At 50.0% G+C, this 27,433-nt stretch overlaps 1 protein-coding gene across 3 annotated transcripts; it reads right to left on the bottom strand.

The window, feature by feature from the left end:
* Positions 1–685: 685 nt before the first annotated feature.
* Positions 686–24,901, bottom strand: LOC136611100 (patatin-like phospholipase domain-containing protein 2). 3 transcript variants are annotated; one of them, XM_066590372.1, is made up of 9 exons: positions 24,645–24,901; positions 15,313–15,545; positions 14,774–14,839; positions 14,119–14,328; positions 13,161–13,221; positions 11,768–11,971; positions 9,413–9,545; positions 9,217–9,330; positions 686–3,755 (listed from the first exon to the last, which is right to left on the bottom strand). In XM_066590372.1, exons 1-9 carry the CDS (start codon positions 24,829–24,831, stop codon positions 3,494–3,496), a joined length of 1,470 nt encoding a protein of 489 aa, XP_066446469.1. In that variant the 5' UTR covers positions 24,832–24,901; the 3' UTR covers positions 686–3,493. The 3 variants fall into 3 exon arrangements, with proteins under 3 accessions (XP_066446469.1, XP_066446470.1, XP_066446471.1); XM_066590373.1 differs by lacking the exon at positions 686–3,755 and adding an exon at positions 4,042–4,532; XM_066590374.1 differs by lacking the exons at positions 686–3,755; positions 9,217–9,330; positions 9,413–9,545; ... (4 more) ...; positions 15,313–15,545; positions 24,645–24,901 and adding exons at positions 4,365–4,532; positions 7,163–9,101.
* Between the last annotated feature and the right edge of the window lie 2,532 nt (positions 24,902–27,433).

Raw genomic sequence — 27,433 nt, 5'->3', positions numbered from 1 at the left:
ATCTACAAGTCCATCTGAATACATTGTATATAATATGTGGACACTAAGATACTCTGTTCATGTGGGTCCAAACATTGCTCCCAGGTTTAGTGGTAGGGCTGGCAGCATGCATTTTCTAGGGGCCTCCAAAGAAAAGCCAACACTGGAGTGGAAAGTATCTCACTGTTGTTGAATCCAGTAGTCCGGCATCTAGTTCTCAAGCAATTCAATGCGGTTGGAGGCAACTCACGAGACAGATTACCTAGTTCAGCCTCCCAATACAGCCAGAAGGCTCAGGAGATGATCAACAAGTAACCCTTTCAGTGCTATAGACCAGAGGGGTGTTAACTTTAACCTTGTCTGTACCCTAGGCCACCAGTGATTTAACTGGTGGTCGAAGGAGGTGGAATCCTTACCTGGACCTGTGATGTCAGAATGGCCACTTCACACTTGGTTCCTATACCAGGTGAGGCGATGGCATGGCCTCTCATCATTGCAGGCGGTAGGCTGTTGCGTCATCTTAACTAAGCCAGCCCCCTTCTCTGACACATTTAATACACAGGAGCGGGCTGGCTTAAGGTCCATTCACAATGCTTTTTACATGGGGCTGACAGTGCTCTATACTTTGCCCCTCCTGGGCAAGTCATGTGACCCATATACTCTGGATCACCTCACATAGAAAGGAAACCCACCATGCATTTTTTTTGCATCGTGATCTTTTTATTCATAGTGGTTTAAAAAATATTCACCATTTCTCAAAAAGACAATACAACGAAAAATAAAACATTTAAAGCGACATAAACCTCAGACGGCAGAACAAACCACGTCACCGATGAGGTTGGCAAACTGTGCCAGTTTAAAACAAAGTCCTATTAAACAGGGGCTTAAATAATAATAAAAAAAAAAAAAAAAAAAAAAAAGATTCTGGGACTGAGCTGCAATACCAACACAGCCCTCAGACAAGAGTGGCGCTCTTTCTGGAAAATTTTTTTTTTAAAAAGGCAGCCATGTTTTTTTAACCCTACACAACCCCTTGGAGCTTACACTCCTATATGGCTAACAGCCTCTCAGCAAGTGGAAAATGTACGATTATTATTATTTTTTTTTTAAATGGTCTTTTCATTTCAAGTCTTAACGATGTGCAAGCAGCAAGAGGCCGATCCGTACACCAAGGAATGCAGATCGAGTCTTCATTGTCATTCTGGGCATTTAAAGGGGAAAGTCCAGCATAAAGACTAATAGTCATGGGGGCGGGGGCGTCTTTGGACATTACTGGGAGCTGTACTATTGAAATCCCCTGCACAGCCACATCATGGCAGTCTGAGGGTTTGTAGAGCAAGGATATCCCACATTGGTGACCAACATATAAAAGGGACTACCGCAATAGACTGGTCTTGTGCTCCCTGTATTGCAAGTAGTTGATGAAGCCGTCCAATAGACAAAACGTGAAACCCACGACAACGCAGTCCAAGTCTTTGTTAGAAAGTCACGCGCCACAAAGAACAAGTGGCTGGTGGTCATTCATGAGGAGGCAGTTTGTAAACCAGTAAGACCATGTCAACATCTTGAGTATCCATGCAACATTACAAAACCATATCATATCCTTTGAGGACTGCATTTCTTCAAGTTCCCAAAAATGTCACATTCACAAACCCAGGTCCTTGAAGGGGTTGCCTACTTTAGACTTTGATGGCCTTTTCTCACATCAGAAAGTCTACCACTCAGAACCCCTGCAGTTCAGCAGGCCGATGCACTCATACACAGAATAGATTTCTGCAAGAAGCAGACAGCTCCGTTCCTACTGCAGTGGCCATTATTGGCATTACATGCAGTTCCATTGAAGTGAATGTAATACCAAGCCTGGCCACTACAGCGAACAAACCTGTGCAATTGTTGCAGAAAACAGCTAAGTGCACCAGCCTGATGCACAACTAATCAGCAGGGGGCCCGAGTGGCAGCTCCTGCCTAAATACTATTGATGGCTTATCCCAACAATAAGTCCAATAGTTGAAAGGTGAACAAACCCTTTTAATATCTAGCATCAAAGTCAACACGTAGAACAGATCATTTAGAACTAGATACCCTGCCCTGTCCAGGTTACACATACATGCAGGTTTACTAGAAAAATGGCAGAAAGCGCCACAGCTGTCTACAGGTTGTCTTTGGTATTGCAGCTCAGTTCCACTAAAAGTAATAGTGTTGAGCTAGAATGCCACAAACTGACAGCAGACGGGTGAGACACCATTTCTGGAAGAAACAAAATCCCTTTAACGGGGAACAGGTGAGATTGTATGAGCACCATGGGTTTATAGAACAGGGAACCTGGCGCCTGGCAGCGCTTATACTTGCTGGTCTCCCCAGTTCCTTTGCCATCCACCCTGGAAGAAGCGCTTGGTCTCGGCAGTCAGTGAGCCCGCACACCCACAGAACAGTGTGAACAAAGGCCTCACACAAGGCGTCCATAGTTCAAGGACCGAGATGCTACAGGCTGCCCGTAACACCACGATTATTCTTGGTGCGCGTCAAGAGTTGCTCTGGGCTTAAAAAAGTGCTATGAAGAGTTTCTAAAAATATAATGTACAATAAAATATCAATTTTGTCCTAAATCATTAAAATACAGCAAACTATTTACAGCAGAGCAAGATGGGTGCGAGTGTGTACAGAATCTAGAGATATCTTCCCTGGGAGCCAGGAGGAGAAAAACTTTGTTTTATGTAAACTTCTCCTTTTGTACAAATATATAATGGTTTTTTTTTTGATAATAAAAGGGGAGCGCTTCTCCTCCAAAAACTGCGCCACTCTTGTCTTCAGGTTGTCTCTGGTATTGCAGCTCACGGGAATAGAGCCAAGTTGTAATGCAAGACAACCTATAGACACAAGAGTCGTGGCTTTTTCTGATCTCAGTTTAGAGTCTATATAGCCGTAGAGAAGTCTACATGGCCAAGTCAACAGAAATGCAAAAGTCACAGTTGGACGATAACTTGCCAGAACCCAGAAAAAGGCTCCAGATGTCCTCATTGTATAGAGCTGCCACATCAGGAAAGGTCTTTCAGTAGTAAAACTTAAGGGATTTTCCAGGCAGCCTCGGTTCTAACGGCCAGGATTGGAGGGGAAGCCGGTGCTCTAGCCCTGGCTATCACAACACTGCCTGGGGGTTATCCAGGTCTAGAAAACGTGATTACTTTCTAATACAGCGTCGCATTCTCTACAGGTTGTGTGTGGTATTGCAGGTTGCCAACACACACATCAGTGGAGTGGAGCTGCAATACTAGATACAACCTAACAAGCATGGCGTCATTCTGGAAGACAGTAGACATGTGTTCCTAAACCTGACCCCCACCATAAGGAGGAGCCTTGAAGGTGTAGTCTCTAAGCACACAGGACAGGGTCTTGCACCATAAGAGACAGATCCCAGTGACGTCACGGAACGTCCTCCACCACAGGTAGATACAGAAATGTAGGGGTCTCCTGAGATCCAACCACCGCATGACAAGAAGCTTAATTCCAGTAAAACCTAGAAACAGACTTCTGAAGACACCACATCTTCACCAGAAGGGCTCATTTCCACTCCTGAGTCGTCAGAACTGAAGCCGGAAGGGTCCCCATAGTTCGTCATGCGCACAGCAGAGTTTTCCGAATTCACAGGGGTGGAGAAATCAAACACCCAACTTTCTAGGTCCATGGAAGAGTAGTTATTGGGGGACAAGTAGGAGGATGGCAGGTGGAAGGGAGACGGGAGGCTCAGACACTTCCTCAAGGAGCTTTGAACTGGTGGCCTGCGGGATAGAAGAATATATACATGATGAAGCCCTTCTTAACAGATTTGTACTTTTGCATTAGGCTGCATTTACACAGGCGAGCGCCATCTAACAGCGATATGCTGGGAACTCGCATGGGAAAGACACGGATTACTTACCGGTAGTCCCTTTTCCAGGAGTCATCACGACGGCCCCATTACATATGGAGGTTGCCCTCTGACCCAGGTAGGGACAGGAAGAGTTTAAAAGCACCTCCCTTTCCACCCGTGCTTCAGTGACTTATAAATCATTACGGTGGACAATGTTTACTAAACCAAATTTTACCTTTATTCGGTCATATTTACATTTAAAGAACATAAATTATTCTTAAAGGGGAGGGAACTATGGGCCGTCGTGATGACTCCTGGAAAAGGGACTACCGGTAAGTAATCCGTGTCTTTCCAGAGCGTCATCCCGACGGCCCCATTACATATGGAGTATACCAAATTATACGTGGCCCTAGGGTGGGACCACTGCCTGAAGGACTTTACGTCCGTAACTCAGGTCTTTGTCCGACTGGACGTTAACCCTGTAATGTCGGGTAAATGTATGTATACTCGACCAGGTCGCCGCCTTGCAGATCTGCTCGGCAGACGCCTGGCCTTTTTCTGCCCAAGAGGAGGAAAGAGAGCGAGTGGAGTGAGCTCTAATTTTTCCCGGAGGGTCGAGACCCCTGGCTTTATATGCCTCTTGGATGGCGGTCTTGATCCACCTCGCGATGGTGCTCTTAGTTGCCGTCTTTCCTTTTGCCAGCCCCTGAAATTGAATGAAGAGGTTATTATTTTTACGGAAAGAGCGGGTGGCCTCTAGGTACGCTAGAACAGCTCTCCTAACGTCTAGGTTATGAAATTCTCTCTCTTTCTCGTTACGGGGATTTTGACAGAAGGAGGGCAGAGTGATCGTCTGCTCCCTATGAAATTTTGACACTACCTTCGGAAGGAAGGCTGGGTCTAGTTTGAAGGTAATCCTGTCGTCTTGTATTACCATGTATGGTTCAATACAATGTAATGCTTGCAATTCCCCTATTCTCCGAGCCGATGTTATGGCAACTAAAAGGGTAACTTTTAGTGTGAGCAGCCTCAAGGAGAGTTGTGAGAGGGGTTCGAAGGGGGATTGGCAAAAGCTAGTTAAGACTATATTTAGGTCCCAGGTAGGAAAGGTTTCTCTAACAAAGGGTCGAAGCCGTTCTGCCCCTTTGAGAAACCTACGCACCCAGCGGTGTTCTGCCAAGGGAAAATCTAGATAGGACCCTAGTGCTGCTGTATGGACTTTAAGGGTTCTAGGACTAAGGCCTTTTTCTAGGCCTGCCTGCAAAAAATTCCAGGATTACGGGAATGTCAATTCCTGGGATTTTCCCTGGCTCTATTTTACAGAACTCTGTGAATTTTTTCCATATCCTATCGTAGATAGCTATCGTGATAGGTTTACGGCTTTTTGTTAGGGTAGTAATTACATTATGGGAGAGTCCCTTCCCACGCAGTATCATGCTTTCAGCATCCATGCTGCTAGCTTCAATTTCTCGACCCCTGGGTATGTTAGTGGGCCCTGGAGGAGAAGATCTTCTACGGCTGGTAGTAGGAATGGACCCCGGATCGCCAAGGCTTTTAGCAGGGGATACCAGGGCCTTTTGTCCCACATAGGGACAACTAGTATGACTGACGCCCGGCTGGTTTGGATTTTCCTGAGGGTGCGGGGGATCAGTGGGAAGGGAGGAAAGGCGTAGGCTAGGTCCATGTCCCAGCTTTGGGACAGGGCGTCTACCCCGCGTGGATTGTCTCTGGGGTTCAGCGAGTAAAAGTCCTGGCACTTTGAATTTCTCTTCGTGGCGAACAGGTCTATCTGCGGTTCTCCCCACTGGCAGATTAGTTGGTCGAAGACTCGCTGATTCAGTCCCCATTCTCCTGGATGGATGCTCTGTCTGCTCAGGAAGTCGGCAGCGACGTTTGTGGACCCTTTTAAGTGGATCGCTGAGAGGGACAGCACGTTGGATTCCGCCCAGCGGAGTATCTCTGTTGCCAGTCGTTGCAGGTGCGGGTGTCGCGTTCCCCCCTGGTGACGAACAAATGACAGAGCTGTCATATTATCGGTTAGGATTTTGACATGCCTTCCTTTTATAAGGGGTTCTGCCGCCTGAAGGGCTTCCCAGATTGCCCTTAGTTCTCTGAAATTGGATGAGCGTTTAGCTACTTGGGGGTCCCAAATCCCCTGTAGATTTTGGTCGGCTACTTGGGCTCCCCATCCCGTTTTGCTGGCATCTGTTGTGATGGGTACGGTAGATTCTTGTGACCAAGAGGTACCTTTGCTTAGGTTCCTCTGTGAGGTCCACCAGCGTAGGGACTCTTTGACTCGGACGGACAGGCTCACCTTCTTATCCAGGGATGTCTGCCGTTTGTCCCAGTTGGCAAGGATAAATCCTTGTAATTGCCGGGTATGGGCTTGTGCCCATGGGACTATCTGAATGCAAGCCGTCAGGATGCCCAGCACCTTCATTGTTTCTCTAATGGAAACCGCCGTAGCCTGACAGAAGGATTTTACTCTTTGGGTGAGGTCTTCCTTCCTAGATGATGGAAGCCGGGATTCCTGGATGTGGGAGTCTAGTAATACTCCCAGGTACACCTTTTGTGTACCAGGGTTCAAGTCGGACTTCTGCTTGTTAACTATCCACCCTAAACTGTTTAGGGTGGATAAGACCATGGATAGGTCTATACGCATGGTCTTTTCCGTCCTTGACACCAACAAAAAGTCATCCAGATACGGAAATATGCGGATCTGATTCCGCCTGAAGTAGGCTACCATCTCTATTACGATTTTCGTGAATACCCGAGGGGCGGTGGAGATTCCGAATGGAAGGGCCGTGAATTGGTAATGTTGGATCTTGTCTCCCTCCCGCAGAGCAAACCTCAGGTACTTGTGATGGGCTGCCGTTATTGGGACATGGTAATATGCATCTTTAAGATCTATGGTGCACATTACACTATCTCGATCTATTAGTGGGACGATGGATCTTACTGTTTCCATCTTGAATTTTTTGTACGAGATAAATTTATTTAGGGCTTTAAGATTAAATATAGTCCTAATGGAACCATTCGGTTTTTTTATTAGAAATAGGGGGGAATAGAATCCCTCACCCCTTTCGTGATCGGGGACTTGCGCAATGACCCCTAGGTCCTTAAGTTCCTGAACGCCTTTTATGAGGTTCCCTTGTTCCTGTAGGGACCCCGGGGAGGTTATAAGGAATCTCCTAGGGGGTAGCGAGTGGAATTCAATTTGGTACCCTACTTCGATTATTCGGAGTACCCAGGGGTTAGACGTTACCCCTTGCCACTGGCTTAGATAGCCCGCTAATCTACCCCCTGTTTGTTCAGGGGAGGGTTGGACTTCCTTACCCCGACCTCCCTTGGGGTACGACCATCTTCCAGTCTTCCCTTTCCCTTTAACTTCGGGAGGAGGCTGGCGCGTCCTCTTCGGGAAGGATGGTTTCCTGAAAGGTTGTCTGTCAGGCAGGGTTTTACTCTTGTCGCCGACTTTTTCCAGGATTTTGTCCAGGACGGGCCCAAACATATATTCCCCTTGGAAGGGGATGGCGCAGAGCTTATTTTTGGATGTAATGTCTGCGGCCCAAGTCTTCAGCCATAGTGCCCTTCTCGCTGAGTTGCTGAGGACTCCGGTTTTTGCCCCGTATCTTACCGTCTCCGCTGATGCGTCAGCCAGGAAGGCGGTAGCCATTTTTAAGAGGGGGAGACAGCTGGCCAACTCCTCTCTGGGGGCCCGATCCTTTATGGAGGCTTCTAGCCTGTTTAGCCAGAGCGTCATGGATCTAGCCACTGAGGTTGAGGCTATGTTAGCCTCGATGGTGAGGGATGTTGCCTCCCAGGCTTTCTTCATTAATCCGTCGATTTTTTTATCCATCGGATCGGATAGCTGGGAGGTGTCCTCGAAGGGCAAGAGGGTCTTCTTGGCCACTTTTGCGATCTGGATGTCCACCTTGGGGGTTTCCCTGTACAGGCGGACGTCCTCGGTAGCGAATGCGAGCCGGTTTCGGATCTCTTTTGGAACAGTGATCCTTTTTTCCGGTTCCTGCCATTCATCTATGATCACTTGCTGCAGCGTCTGGTTGACTGGGAACATGATCTTTCTTCTAGATCGGAGGCCGCCAAACATCTCATCCTGGATTGTTCTCGGCGGGTTATCTTCCTCAATTTGCATTGTTTCCCTCACCGCCTTGATGAGGTGCGCAATGTCGTTTGATGAGAAGTAATATTTCTTCTCGTCTTCTATGGGAACCGGTGGGTCCTCTAATTCCCCTTCGGATAGGAGCTCCAGCGATTCACCGGAGATCGAACTCGCCGACTCGGTCTGTCTAGGTCTTTTAGGGACCCGTGACGGACCTGGCTGGGCCTGGGGAAGGGACGCCATGGAAGCCTGCAGCTCTTCCCTTATCATGCAGCGGATATCGGATTTGAATGCTGCTTTCTCCTCTGCGAGAATTTTCCCCGTGCATTCCTCGCATAGGGGTTTTTTATAGCTCTCCTCGAGCCTTTTGTTGCAGAGGACGCATTTTTTCGATTTTTTCCTCGGGTCCATTTTCTTTGGACCCTCCTTATCCATCTACCCATGAAAGTGGGGGAGAGGGGAGACAAGAAAGGGAACATATATGCATCCGCTGTACAAGTGACCATTTGCGCATGTTTTGGCGTATAGCCTACTTACAGTTGGTAGGGTGTCAATCTCTCCCTCACGTGCTGAGCTGTCGCGGGTAGACATACTCACATACACTTGTCTGGCAGTCAGCAGGAACCTCCATGGAGTTTAGCCTGCTTTTATGGGGAGGATTTTCGAATTTGGCGCCATTTCCGGGTTTTCGCCGGTAGCCACGCCCCCTACGTTGTGCGCGTGACGTCACCACGCCGGATGACGTCACCGCTATGCGCCCGAGGTCCAGGGAGGCCGCCGCTGCCGTTCCCCTGCCAGGAGGAACTATCCCATCACAGCAGCGGCGGCCCGAACATGCGATCCGCGCGAGGGAGACCAGCGCTACTAGGCGACTGACGGCTCCGTCGGCGGCGCAGGTCGGGGATGCAGGGACTCTTGAGTGTGCGGCCCCGACCTCTACCCCTCCAGGGGGGCCGCACAGCGTGCGGTAAGTATTTCTTTGCGGTAAGTCTTCTTGCCTCCGCAGCTTCCTATCTCCTGCAGCTCTGGAGCTGCTCCTCTGTCCCACCGTAGGGACAGGAAGACACTGAAGCACGGGTGGAAAGGGAGGTGCTTTTAAACTCTTCCTGTCCCTACCTGGGTCAGAGGGCAACCTCCATATGTAATGGGGCCGTCGGGATGACGCTCTGGAAAATCAGTTAGTTTCAACCGATGCAGAGAGTACCCAAACACCCGAACTAAGTCAATGGAGCATGCGGTTAGCTGCCCATGTCAAACAATTACCCACCTTGCTGGCAGCAGCCTTTTTCTCGCCTGGCAATACACAGTTCCAGCCACAGAACGCATCAACTGCTGCATCCAACGCATATCATCTGGGATATCAGGGAACCAGTCAACCAACCTGCATGATGTGTATATGCAAGTCAGTATTCTTCACATTAACAGTTCTGTGTGCCCAGAAAATAGCGCCCCCTAGTTCTCACCTTAAAGCCATAGAATATGCTGATGCCACAGGCAGAGTGCAAGGCAGCGCCATGTAGGAAGCCACCCGAATGGGCATCAGACTGGTAATCGTATTGTAGAGACCTTCCTTCTCCTTACAGGCGTCTTGTAGGGCTAAGAAATAGAACACATAGAAGAACCCGTTAAGGATGCCACTATTTGAGGGGGAATTTAAACTCTTTCAAAAGCCATATGAGGGCTTGCTCATCGTGTGGCTAGCACTGTGGGCCGGTACGACCAGGACAATACAGAGATTAGAGAGCTTGTATCATCTATAGCTATAGATTTTTTTTCCTTCATAGAAACCTTAAAGGGGTTGTCCCGCGAAATCAAGTGGGGTATACACTTCTGTATGGCCATATTAATGCACTTTGTAATGTACATCGTGCATTAAATATGAGCCATACAGAAGTTATTCACTTACCTGCTCCGTTGCTAGCGTCCCCGTCTCCATGGTGCCGTCTAATTTCAGCGTCTAATCACCCAATTAGACGCGCTTGCGCAGTCCGGTCTTCTCCCTTCTGAATGGGGCCGCTCGTGCCAGAGAGCTGCTCCTTGTAGCTCCGCCCCGTCACGTGTGCCGATTCCAGCCAATCAGGAGGCTGGAATCGGCAATGGACCGCACAGAGCCCACGGTGCACCATGGGAGAAGACCCGCGGTGCATCGTGGGTGAAGATCCCGGCGGCCATCTTACTAAGGTAAGTAAGAAGTCACCAGAGCGGGTAAGTACTGGACGTTTTTTTTTTGTTTACCTCTGCATCGGGTTTGTCTCGCGCCGAACGGGGGGGCCTATTGAAAAAAAAAAAAACCCGTTTCGGCACGGGACAAACCCTTTAAAAAAACATTTTCATTAACATTCAAAGATCCAGAAATGCCATTTTTCCATGAATGGAGCGGTGTGAGGGCTTATTTATTTGCATGCGGAGCAGTACTTTTTATTGATGACATTTTTGGGTACATTTGACTTTTTTGATCACTTGTGTTTTCGGGAGGCAAAATTGAAAAAAAAAAAATTTGTTCAAGCGTTTGCCATGAAGGATAAAAACTGTGTTCACATTATTGTATGGGTCATTATGTGTGCAGTAAAATTTTTTTTTTTTTTTTTTTAAATGAGCAAAAAAAGTAATTTTTTTTTTTTACATTTATTTATTAATTTGTTTTATTTTTAAGTGTCCCTGCAGGAGGCTTTAACCTCTGATCTTACAAAAGCCAAGATAATACACTGCAGTACTTCTATACTTCATAGTATATGCTATGGCAGACACAGAGGCCAATATCTGGCATCTGGTTGCCATAGGTCGGACTAGATAGCAGAAGACTATGACCACGGATTGAGCCGCCTCCCTCTGTTAAATCCATATAGTGATCGCTGCATGTAAGGGTGTAACCGTGGGGATTAGGGTTCTCTCCGATACAAAACGTTGCAGTGGGACCCCTCCCGGCTGACAGTCACAGCCAGCTCCTGCTGCAGATGGCATGGGCTCAGCTCCTGTGTAATTTATTAGCCTTAGGCCTCTTTCACATGGTCAACAGCGATATCGCTGGGAGAAAAACACAGCAATTTCTCACTGTGATATCGTGATTTTATAGCTCTTTTGCTGGGATTTTCGGGGGTCTTGAAATATAAGCCCTACCCAGATAATAAGCTCCATTAGCATAACAAAAACAAACAAAAAAACAAAACAAAAAAAACACATCACCGCCTAACAGCCGCAGTCCACTCTGCCACTTGTCTATAGTTTTTAGCCAGTGCTTCCTGGTTTGGAGGTTCAAAAACCCCGCCTCCAGAAAGTGTTGGCTCTGATTGGTTCTCAAGCACAGAGGCTCAGCCAATCAGAGCCAGCATCTCCTGGAGGCGGGGAATTTGAACCTCCAAACCAGGAAGCGCTGACTGAAAACTGCATACAAATGTCGGAGCTTCAGAAGCAGATGTGCGGCGGAGCAGAGAGCGCCTGTTAGGTGATGTAAACATGGGCTACAAAACTTTGCAAGTATCGGCTGTATAGAGAATGCCGCAAATTTGGTATTCTTGCAATGTAGCGGCCTACAAGACATCGCTAATGTGAAGGAACCCATTAGAAAGCACGGGCTGCACATACATGCGATTTGTAGTGCTGTTGCTACACAAGAAACTCACATGATTTTGTTGCCCATGTGTTCGGCATTTCATGGGAACCCTTTCCTTCCCGTGACAAGTTACATCATGGAGTGGGAAGGAAATCGATAACGAAGTGTTACTAGAATATTCTACAAAAATTCTGCCAAATTTCCTAATTTTCCTAGTAAGTTTTGCACTAAAAACTGATTGGGTAAATCCAGAGGGGGGCGCCGTTACCTCTGAGCAGAGTAGGAGGCAGCTTTTCCTTGATCCTCTTCTCTAGAGGCCAGGTCACTTTTTGCCTCGGTGTGGTCTCCTCACTTTCCTTCACCTCCTTCTTTGCATGGGGACCCACACTACACTCCGAGCTGCTGCAGCGAGATGCGGCACCCGTCTGCGGTGCATGCAGATCTGCATGGGGTGATGGCAATGATAAAAGCTCTAAAAAGAAAGAAAACAAAATTATCCAAAAATACACTGAAAACTTTGGAAATCCTGCCATGTCTGGCTTCATCAAGTATAACGTAGGGCAGAGGTCTGCAACCTGCAGCTCCCCAAATCTACAACTCCAGGGACGCCACAGAATGGACAGCACTACATGTCCCTTCTACCCCGTTCCCCTGAAAATAAGACATAGCATGATTTTCCAGAATTTTTGAGGATGCAAAATGATTTTTCAGGCTTTTTGAGGATGCTTGAAATATAAGCCCTACTTCAAAATTAAGCCCTGCTAACAGTTAATTAAAAAAGTCAATTTAAATAATGTCCAGGCAGCTATACATGTAAAAAAGGTAAACCTTTTTGAACAAAAATTAATATAAGACACTGTCTTATTTTCGGGGAAACACAGTATATCTGTAGGTAGCGCTGTGTGTTATTGGAACAAACTGTAAAAATTGGTAGGTTGCCATCTATACACAAGGGGATACCCAAAAGAAAGCGGAGTCTTCTTGTGGTGGGCCGGGTGTTACTAGTACCGGCTTCTGTTGCTAGGTCAACGTCTGCAGAGCCCTTTGGGGTGGTAAGCCTGCCAGTATGTTGGGGAGGGTTGCGTTTGGCTCCAGTGATTTTTCTCACCCGTTTTAGGATGGCCGATTGATACAAACAGCGCGCAGCTTTACAACTGTTCAAAGCATTCATAAGAAAAACAGTCGCACGGAGCGAGATCAGGTGAATACGGAGGCGAAGCAAGGGTGACAAGCAAGGTTTGACCCCCCCAAAAAAACTGCCACCTGTTTACCCACACAGTGCTACATGTTAAGCAATATTTAATGAAAAACGTAATGACAACCTCCCCTCACCCTCCGTAATCTGCCCGCGCGACTTTTTGTTTACAAGTACTTTGAGCAGTCAAAAATAGAAACAAAGTTTCAGGTATAAAAAGAAAAAGAAAAAAAATGAACTTCTTGAAGAAAAAAGAAAAAGTACATCACTGAAGTCTAACAACCTTCATCAACGTTGGCTGGCAGACCACCCCTAAGGGGTCCGCAGACAATCACCTAGCAACAGACAACTAGTAACACCCGGCCCACCAAAAGATTCCCGTTTCTTTTGGGAACTCACTCATATGGTAGTCTAAGGTGGAGACAGGGGGGTTTATAACCAAGAGATAGAAGTAATTAAAACATACTGTTGTCTTTTAGGAATCTAAGTGCATCATTGTAGCCCTGCTGACACATCTCTCCCAGAACCTGTGAAGACAATAATCAGGACCATGAAATTATGTGAATAAAACATGGCGGACACCAGGGCCCCTCACAAGGGAAGCCGGGCCACACAAATTATAGCCACTATTCAAGAAAAAGAACTCGTAATATGTGCAGTTACTAGTGTCAGGTCATTTCTATGATCAGGGGAACATAAGACAATGAAGGGACACTGCCTCCGCAGGAGAAGAGTAGTATTACATGGTACCAATTCTAACATTTGAACATTCTTCAGCCTGGCTAACAGAGGTTTCAAACTTTAAAGAGACTCAGTCACCTACATTTAGCCCTACGAGCCAAGCTTATGGAGTCAAGTAGCCGACCTGCTGATCGGGGATCTAAGTTTTATACTCCGCTACTGTATTATATATGAAAGCTCAATGTATTCAGCGGTGGCTTTCAGCGCTGACACCAGAGAAATGACAGGGAAGGCAAGTATAAAAACGTACATCTCCAGACTCAGCAGGTCTGTCACCTTTAGCCCATGAGATTAGGTTAGACGTAGCAGATAAGTGGACCACTCTCGGAAAGACTATTTCCTGTGCAGTTAGGTCATATGATGGTAATAGAGGGGACCCTCATTCACCCTGGAGGACCTGTGATCTTCTTGCACTACATGGAGACCTGTTGAGGTATTTGGCACCATGTAGTACTTCATTCGTGAGAATAATCCCAGAAGGTTCCCTCAGTAAGAGCAGCGGGTTACAGTGGGTCCACCTGGTCAGCTAGTCACTTGGTGGCCAGAAAAAGAAGAGAAAGCAATCCCAGTCATGTGTAGGACCTTTGATAGGAACTGGCCTAATGTTAAAGTTCCCTGGAGACCCAGTTTGAGTCTCCATTGTAAAGACAACTTGCATAAGACAATGATATGTGGTTTCTTACTTTAGGTTCAGGTGGGAAAAGGGCACGGGTCAATCGGTAAAGATTCCCCAGGCTGAACTGGATGCTGGTGTTGGTCACTCTCAGCTCATGAAAGTTGGTCGAGTTGTCTCTCGGGCAAATATCGGATTCCCCAGAGAATGGAGAGATTGTGATGGTGTTCTTCAATTCATATTCAGGCAAGTTATTGCTAATTCCACCATCAACATAACGCTGAGGATAAAAATATAAAATAAATGGAATGCAGATGTCAATCACACCTCTAAAGTCTGACCGATGTGGTCTCTACAATCAAGGGATTCATGAGTGTCTCCTTGTAGGCCGCCCTCGCAGCCTGAATCTATGGTCAAGGGTGGGGCGTGGTGGTAAAGACCCTCCCCAGGCAGGCCATGGCCAAAACCACCCAGGACTTTAGCAGACAGGTTGTGACACTGGCAAGCCAGAAACCAGTCCTGAATGTCTCTGGACAATCCCTCTAAAACTAAAGAATATTGCAGCCATTGGACAGCGTTCGATGGCTCCTGACCGCGAGGTTCAGAGTTATTGAACCAGGGCTTTACTATATGGTTCTGCTATCCAGCAAATATTTGATCATATTCCTTTCAAGTTTTATCACCTCTAATTTAGCCCCCAGAGCCTACTTAGAAAAGACACTTACCACACCTCTGAAGGTCGGAGGGATGATCCCACAGTAAATGGGGACAAAGGCACTGCAGATTAAAGCCTATGGGAAAAAGGTAAAGATTCAGGTGGATCAAGAAAGCAAATAAGACACACGCGGGTCATGTACACAGTCAGAGGGATCCATAAAAGATCAAGAAGATCTCCAAATCTGACAAGACTTGACTGCCATTTACTACTAAACCAATACGGGCTTATAAAAGCTTGGCTCAATCAACAGTTGGGGTCCTTACTGACACTTCTGGAAGTTCTCCTCATGTTCCAGCTGCCATTTATGTGCCAATGCCAGCGGCTCAAGTTTGCCATTTAGGGCAACAGATCTATTCGCCCTTATCGCCTACCGTTCTTTGAACCCATTCTGTCTTCAATCACAATCGAAAGGTGATAAGGCGATGAGACATTTTCCTCTTCTGTACAGTGGAGACAAGCCCTCTCACACTGCAGGGCAACTGGCTGCAGCAGGAGCCCTCCCCACAGCCACAGGGATCAGGAGATGGGACGCGTTCTCAGCCATACCTGAATTAGCTCCTCTTTAGAGTTGAAGTCCGACACCAGCACATTCTCCCCATCGGAGACCCGGGTAAGCGATATGCTCAGTTTGCCCGATGCCAGCTCATGCGCATTTTCAGGGAGGTTTTTGTGCAGTCCGTTCTTCAAGATCTTGACCAAGTTAAAGGAAGGGTGTAAGGGTCCCAGGTTCCTCCTCCTCGCTTCCTTCGCCACTTCCATCACATCTGAACAACATTGAGCTGCAAAGCCAATAAGAAGGTTTTAACATAAAACATGAAAAACTGATAGTCGTCGACTGAATACAAGAGGAGAGATCGAACCCCTCACTTATAACACAGATGAGTCACATTATCATGACCACCTCCTTCTTTCGACGTCGGCCGTGTGGGACTGCAAAAGTTTACTGCTCAGTGAAGCCATTAAGAGCCCATTTACACTGACAGATATCGCTCAAAAGTCGCTCGAACGAAAGTCTGAGTCACCGTTTTGAGCGATCATCCTTGCATAGTCTATAGTAGCTAAGTAGCTACTTAAGAGCTATGCAGGTGGAGCGGGCTATCGCTCAGTGAACAATACAGCTGTTCTGCATAAGCAAACAACTGTATTGGCGTGATTTAAATCCCACGAGCGTAGAATCACTGATACTCCGCTCGTGGACGCTGGTGCTGCACTTTCTATAGCAACCCTATGGAAAGCTTTGCAGAGCATGATCCGCAGGCGATCAATTGCCCGCGGATCATCGCCCATGGACAGGCAACCATAAGTTGTAGAGTTTGTTGTACTGCCCCACCAGAAGACAAGAGGTTTCTACAAAAGCCCATCAACCACAGGGTGCTTCATTGCTGGGACCCCCACGATCAGCTGCAATCTGCAGAGAAATCTGGTTTTAAGTATTCAATTGCCCTGCAGCACCTCCACAGGTGAAATGAAGTATTACATAGATATAAAAAAAAATAATAATCAAGACACTGACACACACATGGCCTTCCTTAGCTACGTGTGACCAGTGTATTCACACAGTACGCCAACCGCCATCGTGTGACACCAGGTGAATGTAGGCTTGGGGCAATTGCGCCCCTTTGGCCTGCCTGACCATATGATCTTCCTGTGGCTCTGTCTTCTCCCGTCTGATGTTCGAGGCACCACTGTCAGCCCATTGGTGTCCCCCACAACACAATCAGTTCTGCTACGGTATTTATACAAGCTTGATTCTGTAGCTGTATTCATGTTATGAGCTAGGTTCTGGTACTGCATCTATTCACAAGCAATATGCCTATCCGTGCAATATGTTTTGTTATGACAGGTGAGGAGGGGGAGCCAAATTTTTTTTTTTGCATAACCCAAGGCGGGTATGACAGACATGGCATATACAACAGACCAAGAGACACTTTATAGCGGCTCTCTGCAATGCAGACACTTTTTTGGACTATATGTCCCATGGGGCACGCTGTCTGGCCTCACATCAGGTCACTCTCCTTATTTCACTCGCGCTCCCGATAATGACGAAAGGTTGATCCCTGAAACCAAGTTCAGATTTGGAAATCTGTACAAAAACAAAACAAGTCAACAAGCGGACTGTCATTATCACGCCAACAGTCTGCATTATCTGGGGGCAAAGGTAATAAACCCTCTGTGGTCAGCAGTAACCAAGGACCAAACTCCAGACGACTCACTGAGGGATTTAAAGGGACATGTAGGATTTTCCTTTAACATGAGATTAACCCCCGATACGATTATGGGGCTGACAGAACACCAATGTGCTAACTGATCATCCTGCGTTTCTCAATAACTCCACACCTCACTTATAATATACAAAGCGTAATATAAGTGCGGCCTGTAATCCTTGCAAATAGCGTTCCTATACAGGATAAAATACGGGAAACAATCAGATCTGCAACATATCACCCAGTGACATCAGAATCTAATGAAGGTGGGCAAATGCCCGCTGGTGCGCAGGGATCGGGGTCTCACAGGTAAGAGGTTGTAGATCTGATCGTTTCTCATATCAGTTCATCTTATATGGTAATGCCATTTCATTTGATTGGGAGGTTATAGGTCGCACGTACAAAGCGTAATAAGTAACGTATAATAAATGGAGGGGGGGATCAGTGTTTTGTCACAGGTTCATGAATTGATGCCCAGTCCTCTTTTAGTTTGGTTCTTGTCTGACTGGCATTGAATAAAGTTTGCTTGATTTTAGGGTTTTGTGCTTTTTGTTGTCACATTGCGAGTATACTATAGTACTATAGGCTAATTTTGTTAGGACCAATTTTGGATATGAATAGATATGAGCGAACCTACTCGTTTTGAGTAATTACTCGATCGAGCACCGCGATTTTCGAGTACTTCCGTACTCGGGTGAAAAGATTCGGGGGGAGGCGTGGCGGAGCGGGGGGTAGCAGCGGGGAACAGGGGGGAGCACTCTCTCTCTCCCTCTCCCCCCCACTCCCCGCTGCAACCCCCCACTCACCCACGGCACCCCCCAAATCTTTTTACCCGAGTACGGAAGTACTCGAAAATCGCAGCGCTCGGGCGAAAAAGGGGCGTGGCCGAGTAGGTTCGCTCATCTCTAGATATGAATAAACTGAGCAGAGAGGACCGCCCACTTGACACATTCACTGCATCGGGGGCCAAATCTAAAAAGAGCCCATGCACAGAAACAGGACAAGTATAGACAGAGGAAAGCTCTTTTAATGGGATTTCTTATTAAAAGGATGTTTTGATCTCCAGACGCTGCAGGGAAACAGGGCTGCAATGGGAACAGCTGTCTATGAGGTGGCTGAGTTACACTGTTAGCATGAAACCCATTGACTTCTATGGCAGTTTCCGTCCTCCCAACCACCGGAGTGGTCCACAACTCCCACCTCTGGACCCTCACCTAGCCGACCTATGGTAGAGCCTGTGGATGTGTCTGAGATGCCTTCTCCGATGAGTCATGTTGGCGGGTCAACGAGAAACACGAGAGAACACCCTGCAACCATTGCAGGAAGAACACAAGCTGGCGTTATGGGCATATTTGTGGCACTCTGGGCTCATCCGGCCCGCAGCATGCAGACTGACAACCTTAACATATACACAAAAGGGGAAAGAGCAGTCTGCCTGCATGCTGCGGACGTGGAGAAGCCGGCACGGCTCTATGCCTCGGAGCTCCGTGTCCGACGTCATGAGCCTGGTGCCAGGATCCCTTAAAATGATAGTGATGCCAGGCTCCTCCAATCACCCGCAGCACAGCAACAGAGCTGGCAAAGTAGCCGTGCACAGAGCATCATGGTAGTAGAAGCAGTTGGTAGAGAGGGATCCATGAAGGAAACATTGTACATCTATGAAGTCAAACATTCAGATGTTAGTGTGGGCGCAGCGTCACGCGCTGCGTGGGCGCAGCGTCACGCGCTGCGTGGGCGCAGCGTCACGCGCTGCGTGGGCGCAGCGTCACGCGCTGCGTGGGCGCAGCGTCACGCGCTGCGTGGGCGCAGCGTCACGCGCTGCGTGGGCGCAGCGTCACGCGCTGCGTGGGCGCAGCGTCACGCGCTGCGTGGGCGCAGCGTCACGCGCTGCGTGGGCGCAGCGTCACGCGCTGCGTGGGCGCAGCGTCACGCGCTGCGTGGGCGCAGCGTCACGCGCTGCGTGGGCGCAGCGTCACGCGCTGCGTGGGCGCAGCGTCACGCGCTGCGTGGGCGCAGCGTCACGCGCTGCTTGGGCGCAGCGTCACGCGCTGCTTGGGCGCAGCGTCACGCGCTGCTTGGGCGCAGCGTCACGCGCTGCTTGGGCGCAGCGTCACGCGCTGCTTGGGCGCAGCGTCACGCGCTGCTTGGGCGCAGCGTCACGCGCTGCTTGGGCGCAGCGTCACGCGCTGCTTGGGCGCAGCGTCACGCGCTGCTTGGGCGCAGCGTCACGCGCTGCTTGGGCGCAGCGTCACGCGCTGCTTGGGCGCAGCGTCACGCGCTGCTTGGGCGCAGCGTCACGCGCTGCTTGGGCGCAGCGTCACGCGCTGCTTGGGCGCAGCGTCACGCGCTGCTTGGGCGCAGCGTCACGCGCTGCTTGGGCGCAGCGTCACGCGCTGCTTGGGCGCAGCGTCACGCGCTGCTTGGGCGCAGCGTCACGCGCTGCTTGGGCGCAGCGTCACGCGCTGCTTGGGCGCAGCGTCACGCGCTGCTTGGGCGCAGCGTCACGCGCTGCTTGGGCGCAGCGTCACGCGCTGCTTGGGCGCAGCGTCACGCGCTGCTTGGGCGCAGCGTCACGCGCTGCTTGGGCGCAGCGTCACGCGCTGCTTGGGCGCAGCGTCACGCTGCTTGGGCGCAGCGTCACGCTGCTTGGGCGCAGCGTCACGCTGCTTGGGCGCAGCGTCACGCTGCTTGGGCGCAGCGTCACGCTGCTTGGGCGCAGCGTCACGCTGCTTGGGCGCAGCGTCACGCTGCTTGGGCGCAGCGTCACGCTGCTTGGGCGCAGCGTCACGCTGCTTGGGCGCAGCGTCACGCTGCTTGGGCGCAGCGTCACGCTGCTTGGGCGCAGCGTCACGCTGCTTGGGCGCAGCGTCACGCTGCTTGGGCGCAGCGTCACGCTGCTTGGGCGCAGCGTCACGCTGCTTGGGCGCAGCGTCACGCTGCTTGGGCGCAGCGTCACGCTGCTTGGGCGCAGCGTCACGCTGCTTGGGCGCAGCGTCACGCTGCTTGGGCGCAGCGTCACGCTGCTTGGGCGCAGCGTCACGCTGCTTGGGCGCAGCGTCACGCTGCTTGGGCGCAGCGTCACGCTGCTTGGGCGCAGCGTCACGCTGCTTGGGCGCAGCGTCACGCTGCTTGGGCGCAGCGTCACGCTGCTTGGGCGCAGCGTCACGCTGCTTGGGCGCAGCGTCACGCTGCTTGGGCGCAGCGTCACGCTGCTTGGGCGCAGCGTCACGCTGCTTGGGCGCAGCGTCACGCTGCTTGGGCGCAGCGTCACGCTGCTTGGGCGCAGCGTCACGCTGCTTGGGCGCAGCGTCACGCTGCTTGGGCGCAGCGTCACGCTGCTTGGGCGCAGCGTCACGCTGCTTGGGCGCAGCGTCACGCTGCTTGGGCGCAGCGTCACGCTGCTTGGGCGCAGCGTCACGCTGCTTGGGCGCAGCGTCACGCTGCTTGGGCGCAGCGTCACGCTGCTTAGGCGCAGCGTCACATTGCTTAGGCGCAGCGTCACATTGCTTAGGCGCAGCGTCACATTGCTTAGGCGCAGCGTCACACTGTTTAGGCGCAGCGTCACACTGTATAGGCGCAGCGTCCCATTGTATAGGCGCAGCGTCCCATTGTATAGGCGCAGCGTTCCATTGTATAGGCGCAGCGTTCCATTGTATAGGCGCAGCGTTCCATTGTATAGGCGCAGCGTTACATTGTATAGGCGCAGCGTTACATTGTATAGGCGCAGCGTTACATTGTATAGGCGCAGCGTTACATTGTATAGGCGCAGCGTTACATTGTATAGGCGCAGCGTTACATTGTATAGGCGCAGCGTTACATTGTATAGGCGCAGCGTTACATTGTATAGGCGCAGCGTTACATTGTATAGGCGCAGCGTTACATTGTTTAGGCGCAGCGTTACATTGTTTAGGCGCAGTGTTACATTGTTTAGGCGCAGTGTTACATTGTATAGGCGCAGTGTTACATTGTATAGGCGCAGTGTTACATTGTATAGGCGCAGTGTTACATTGTATAGGCGCAGTGTTACATTGTATAGGCGCAGTGTTACATTGTTTAGCCGCAGCGTTACATTGTTTAGGCGCAGCGTTACATTGTTTAGGCGCAGCGTTACATTGTTTAGGCGCAGCGTTACATTGTATAGGCGCAGCGTTACATTGTATAGGCGCAGCGTTACATTGTATAGGCGCAGCGTTACATTGTATAGGCGCAGCGTTACATTGTATAGGCGCAGCGTTACATTGTATAGGCGCAGCGTTACATTGTTTAGGCGCAGCGTTACATTGTTTAGGCGCAGCGTTACATTGTTTAGGCGCAGCGTTACATTGTATAGGCGCAGCGTTACATTGTATAGGCGCAGCGTTACATTGTTTAGGCGCAGCGTTACATTGTATAGGCGCAGCGTTACATTGTATAGGCGCAGCGTTACATTGTATAGGCGCAGTGTTACATTGTATAGGCGCAGTGTTACATTGTATAGGCGCAGTGTTACATTGTATAGGCGCAGTGTTACATTGTATAGGCGCAGTGTTACATTGTATAGGCGCAGTGTTACATTGTATAGGCGCAGTGTTACATTGTTTAGGCGCAGTGTTACATTGTTTAGGCGCAGTGTTACATTGTATAGGCGCAGTGTTACATTGTATAGGCGCAGTGTTACATTGTTTAGCCGCAGTGTTACATTGTTTAGGCGCAGCGTTACATTGTTTAGGCGCAGTGTTACATTGTTTAGGCGCAGTGTTACATTGTATAGGCGCAGTGTTACATTGTATAGGCGCAGTGTTACATTGTATAGGCGCAGTGTTACATTGTATAGGCGCAGTGTTACATTGTATAGGCGCAGTGTTACATTGTTTAGCCGCAGTGTTACATTGTTTAGCCGCAGTGTTACATTGTTTAGCCGCAGCGTTACATTGTTTAGGCGCAGCGTTACATTGTTTAGGCGCAGCGTTACATTGTATAGGCGCAGCGTTACATTGTATAGGCGCAGCGTTACATTGTATAGGCGCAGCGTTACATTGTATAGGCGCAGCGTTACATTGTATAGGCGCAGCGTTACATTGTTTAGGCGCAGCGTTACATTGTTTAGGCGCAGTGTTACATTGTATAGGCGCAGTGTTACATTGTATAGGCGCAGTGTTACATTGTATAGGCGCAGTGTTACATTGTATAGGCGCAGCGTTACATTGTATAGGCGCAGCGTTACATTGTATAGGCGCAGCGTTACATTGTATAGGCGCAGTGTTACATTGTTTAGGCGCAGTGTTACATTGTTTAGGCGCAGTGTTACATTGTTTAGGCGCAGTGTTACATTGTTTAGGCGCAGTGTTACATTGTTTAGGCGCAGTGTTACATTGTATCTCTCCGCCTCTCAGTAATGGATACAAGTAGAAGCTCTGCACAAAGTTCATGCAGTTAGGCCAGTGCAGCGATGACCCGGCCCGGCGCATATAATCATATATGTGTCATATCCATAGATGCCGGATAGGGTCACTGCTGGTCAGCTCCAGACGCTGCAGGGAAACTACCCGCCCACAAGTCAGCTCACCACCGCCAGCCAATCACCATCCAGCTCCGTCATACGAGACATTCCTGAGCATGGGGTCAGTGGTCACAACCCCCCCCCCTCCTCCTTCCTAAACCCTACAGGATGCAAAGGGAACAGTAAGCTGTCAAACTTATACACAAACACCACATTATCCATCAGCGGCTTCTGTTGGTAAAGGAGACGCTTTTAGGGCACGTTTACACGCAGTGCAAATGCTGCAGATTTTCCGCATCCAAAACCACGTCAAAATTTACACCTTTGGTGCAATTTGGACAAGGAATCAGCTGTGTACCCACAGAGCTGCCCCCACCTCGGAATAGTTATGGCAGCCACTAATGAGCGCCGCCGGTCAGTTGATGCCACTTCTGTATCACATGACCAGCGGCGCTCAACGATTAAGGTCTGGCACGGTAGACCTGGTCTGCTACAGCGCCACCTATCGTCAACTTTAAAGAAAAAAAAAATTCCCATGAATAGAAAGTGGCCGTTGTCAGAACCTCACATGTAGCAGCAGGACGCCCGCCAAGTTGGGGAAAGGGGGGGGGGGGGTATATGGACCCTGCATATTGGAATAGCCTACTCATGCATGAAAAAGGACGGCGATAGGACAAGTAGGGCATTTTTGGCCTACAGTCCATGAGAGAATAAAGATCTACCTAGGTAATAGATCTCTGACTACAGGTCTCTGTCCTGCCTGCTCGTACGGCAAGAACGGCGCGCACGATCATACTGTACATAGCAGGAACGTACGCAGATCATGGTCAAGTATGGAAGATCTTGGTGTTGGGTACTTCTAGGCAGGAGACCTCCTAATCATTGCTGACCCAGCGAGATCCTTTCTCGCTGGAGGATTTAGTGGCGCCATAATGTTACACCTTGTACTGAGGCTTCCTAGAACTGATAACGGGCTGCCAGCGAGGCCAGGAGGAGATAAGTCGGGTCACAATTCATTCATGTCACAATGAGGTGTCATTAATTATGAGAAGTCTCAGCAGAACGAGGGCCAAGCCGAGAGTCATGGGAAAAAAAGGGAAAAATTGCAATACCAGAACCCGCCTTGGACAAGGGTGGCGCTGTTTCTGGAAGACACCAACCATGTTTTTCTCGTTTCCAGGTAAATAAGGTCTCCGGTCACAAGAGAACAGAATTCCATCTGCTACAGGTGACAATCACTCCTCCAGACCCCAGGAGGCCACGTCTGTCTAGTGATGGGACACGGGACGTATTGTGCACAGCAAGGGTTATTGGGGTGTCTGGGAAAGCTGTCATGTATGGGGGGCTGGGGGAGGAGAGATCATGGCCCTGCCACATACATTATGGGGGTTTACAAGCCCAACAATCAGGACACCCAGCCTGGCACACCTCGCTGCCACCAGTGATAGTTGCTGCAGATACGTCGGCCACCTCGGTTTCCACCAGCCGTCACGACTCCGCCAATCTCACAGTTTTTACAGCATTTAGCGCATTTCAAGCCCCGCCGCGCTAAAAACTGTAAACGCCTTTATCTATTGCAATGGGGCTTCTCAGAATCGCTGCACTCAGACGCTCGTCTAACGCCATTTTTGAACGCCGTCTGTTCTACTTTAGTGGGTTTCGGTGATTTTTAACGCGCCTCACCAGGCATTGCAATCATGGGGGGCGTCCGACCACAGAATCAGCACAGCTCCATTGTAGTCAATGGAGGCGCCCGACTCAGTCAATACACAATTACCAGCGTATGGGCGGCGGGTACCAGCGCCATCGCTAAGAGACGGCACGGAAAATACAGAAAAAAGCCTGTACTGCACGTGACTGCCCGCGAGCCAAGATACCCTACAGAAGGTCACCGCCGGACCCCCGCAGCACACTCGGGGTCACGGATCTCTTCTAGCATCAATGAAACTGACTAAATAAAGCATTTCGGCGCTCACAGGGGCGTACGGGCACTGCGCAGTACGCATGTAACGCTCATGCGTGTAACAGGTGGTACACATGTAACGTGTATTTGCTGCATGAGTTACATGCCAATGAAGGGGGGGGGGGATGCATGGGCCCCCACCACTACCATCGCTACAAGGGGGCTTCCCCCTCGCTACACCGGGTCTCCAGCACCGGACGAGGACCCCTGTAGGGAGCAGCAGCTGACTCACCCAGGCAGCAGCCACACACCAGCGCCACGGCGTTGAGGGCTCCGGCGGACGCCCCGTAGATCTTGGTGGCCCCGCTGATCAGGTAGGGCGCCCTCTCCTGCAGACAGCTGGATACTCCCACATGGTAGACGCCGAGGAAGCCGCAGCCGGCGAAGGACAGGTTCCAGCCCCGCTCCCGGTCCAACATCCCTGCGGTGAGAGCCGCTTCACCTGCCGAGCAACAAGACCAGAGCCGCCGGCGAGCCGACCATTATAAGGGGCTGGACGGCGGAGACGATGGCCCCGCCCCGTAAGGCGTTCCTTGCCGGCAGCCGCAGCCAATCAGAACAAGAACAGCGAGACCAGCCTCCCTGGGAGTCCCGACTAGTGACGTCAGGGGGACCGGCGGATCACGTGGTGAGAGAGCGAGGATCTGCTGGCAATCAGAGTGGAAATACTCGTCCTTCTGTCACTGATACCTGCGGGTGCGGGAAATACTCCGATACCGAACACACCAGGAGGAGTATACAAGGACTTAACCCTTTCCAATCCACTGTCTGACCTCTGAAGACATTATGATTTAAAGGGGTTGTCCAGCGAAACAAAGTGGGTCTATACACTTCTGTATGGCCATATTAATGCACTTTGTAATATACATTGTGCATTAATTATGAGCCATACAGAAGTTATTCACTTACCTGCTCCGTTGCTGGCGTCCTCGTCTCCATGGTGCCGTCTAATTTTCAGCGTCTAATCGCCGGATTAGACGCGCTTGCGCAGTCCGGTCTTCTCCCTTCTGAATGGGGCCGCTTGTGCCAGAGAGCGGCTCCTCGTAGCTCCGCCCCGTCACGTGTGCCGATTCCAGCCAATCAAGAGGCTGGAATCGGCAATGGACCGCACAGAAGACCTGCGGTCCACCGAGGGTGAAGATCCCGGCGGCCATCTTCACAAGGTAAGTAAGAAGTCACCGGAGCGCGGGGATTCGGGTAAGTACTACCCATTGTTTTTTTTTATCCCTGCATCGGGTTTGTCTCGCGCCGAACGGGGGGGCTATTGAAAAAAAAACAAAACGTTTCGGCGCTGGACAACCCCTTTAAGGCTGTACAGCTCCGATGTTGGAAGACGTCCGTCGGGGTTCTCTTACTGTATATTGCCAGCCTCTCTGCTGTCGGAGCCTATCCAACGTGTCACCTCATGCAGTACTGGCTTTAGCCAGCAGATAGCGCTGTTGTATAACGGCAGAAAAAGAGTAAGCCCCCCCTAGGAAAACCAGGAAACAAATTGGATTGGAAAGGGTTAAAGGGCATGTCCACCCATTAGCAGTACATCATTGAATGACCACTTTATTAGAGACCCCCCATCTAGTAGTGCGAAGGACCTCCCGCTCTGAACAGCAGATGGGGGCATTAATTCATGCTGTTTGCGCCAAATTCAGGCCTCCCATCAGCACTGCGCAACAGAAATCTGAATCCATTTGGTTTTCCACGGCTCGTTGATCCAATTTTCACGTTCTTTTGAGCACTAGAGCCTCACATTTCTGTTTCCTTTAAGCCATATCGTATTGCGAGATGCTCAAAGCTTGACGGAAACAGAACCCATTATTTGCAATGAGACTATTTCCGTTTTTCTCCCGCAGCCACGCTGGAGGCGGAACGGTCGCAGCTTGTTCTATCTTTCGGATTGTTTCCCTTGGCAGTAACAAGAAATCTCATCACACTTGCTGAAAGATGCGATAGAAATCTCATGTGATTATCACACGCATGAAGCTTACTCATCCAGAGACACAAAACGCATCACGATGGCGGGGAAAATCGCAGCAATACAACCGCCATCTCGTACTGACTTACTCGGACCAATAATATGCTCGCCTGCGTGAGTGCAGCCTCAGGCCGCCTGCAGACGGCCCGATCGGATCCGACCCGAGTGTCTGCAGAGAGCAGCGCGGGCACTCACCTCTCCCGCGGCCCCGGCCCTTTCATGTGCCAGCTGCCAGGCAGCCGGCGCAAGCGCAGAGCGGAGCCGGCAGGCGGTAAGTGACGTTTCTGTGCGCACAGAAATAGAGCATGCCGCGATTTGTTTGCCGCACGAGATTTCTCGCGGCCGTCTGCATAGGATTGCGTTTGTTAACGCAATCCTATGGCAGCTTCCAGGGGCGAAAATTCCGCGGGAAATCCTGCCACGGAATTTCCGCCTGTGTGCAGGCGGCCTAAGACACAATGGCGCTGCAACTGCTATAGCGCAGAACAAGCTGTGGACACGTTAGTTGGAGCTCCAGTGTTGTATTCGGCTGCAGTTTGCTTGACAGCGCACTGCCTGTTCGTGGGAATGATTCTTGACTCCCTCCTCTGACCCTTGGGATCAATGAGTTGTTTCCATCCCCCCTCCGGCTAGTCCAGCGCTGATGACCCGCCTCGTTGGAAGTCACTCAGATCGCTGGATTATCCCATCTAATGAAACTGATCCACAGAAACCGCGCCACGTGGTTTTATGCTGCACTCTGGCGGCTCTGAGGGCCCATTTACATGGATGTGTTCTCTGGGTGTGTGCACACGGCACTCCGAACCATTCAAGTAAATTGGTGTATTCAGGCGTGCGGTTTTTATACGGCCGATGTGCATAAATAAAAACAAAATCATAGCATGCCCTATTTAGGTCCATGTTCGCAGCCCAAAATTACCCGTGTAAGACTATGGGAGCGTTAAAAAAACCACAGCGAACGCGGATGTTACATCTGTGTGCCGCATTATTTAGCCATGTTGCCGAGAAAAAGTGAGAACAAAAAGGTGACTTTGATCGCGCCTTCTTGCAGT

The sequence above is a fragment of the Eleutherodactylus coqui genome, chromosome 2, assembly GCF_035609145.1.
Source record: "Eleutherodactylus coqui strain aEleCoq1 chromosome 2, aEleCoq1.hap1, whole genome shotgun sequence".
In the NCBI taxonomy this organism is placed as follows: domain Eukaryota; kingdom Metazoa; phylum Chordata; class Amphibia; order Anura; family Eleutherodactylidae; genus Eleutherodactylus; species Eleutherodactylus coqui.
This window is presented reverse-complemented; position numbering and strand designations above follow the sequence as displayed.

Bases quoted from the DNA above. Each gene is read 5' to 3' on its own strand.
- LOC136611100 (XM_066590372.1), bottom strand. From the start codon at position 24,831: ATGTTGGACCGGGAGCGGGGCTGGAACCTGTCCTTCGCCGGCTGCGGC. The intron at 15,546-24,644 runs GTGAGTCAGCTG...TTGGCTTTGCAG, and splicing joins GGTGTGTGGCTGCTGCCTGG to CTCAATGTTGTTCAGATGTG. The intron at 11,972-13,160 runs GTATGTTTTAAT...CTTTCTTTTTAG, and splicing joins TAGATTCCTAAAAGACAACA to AGCTTTTATCATTGCCATCA.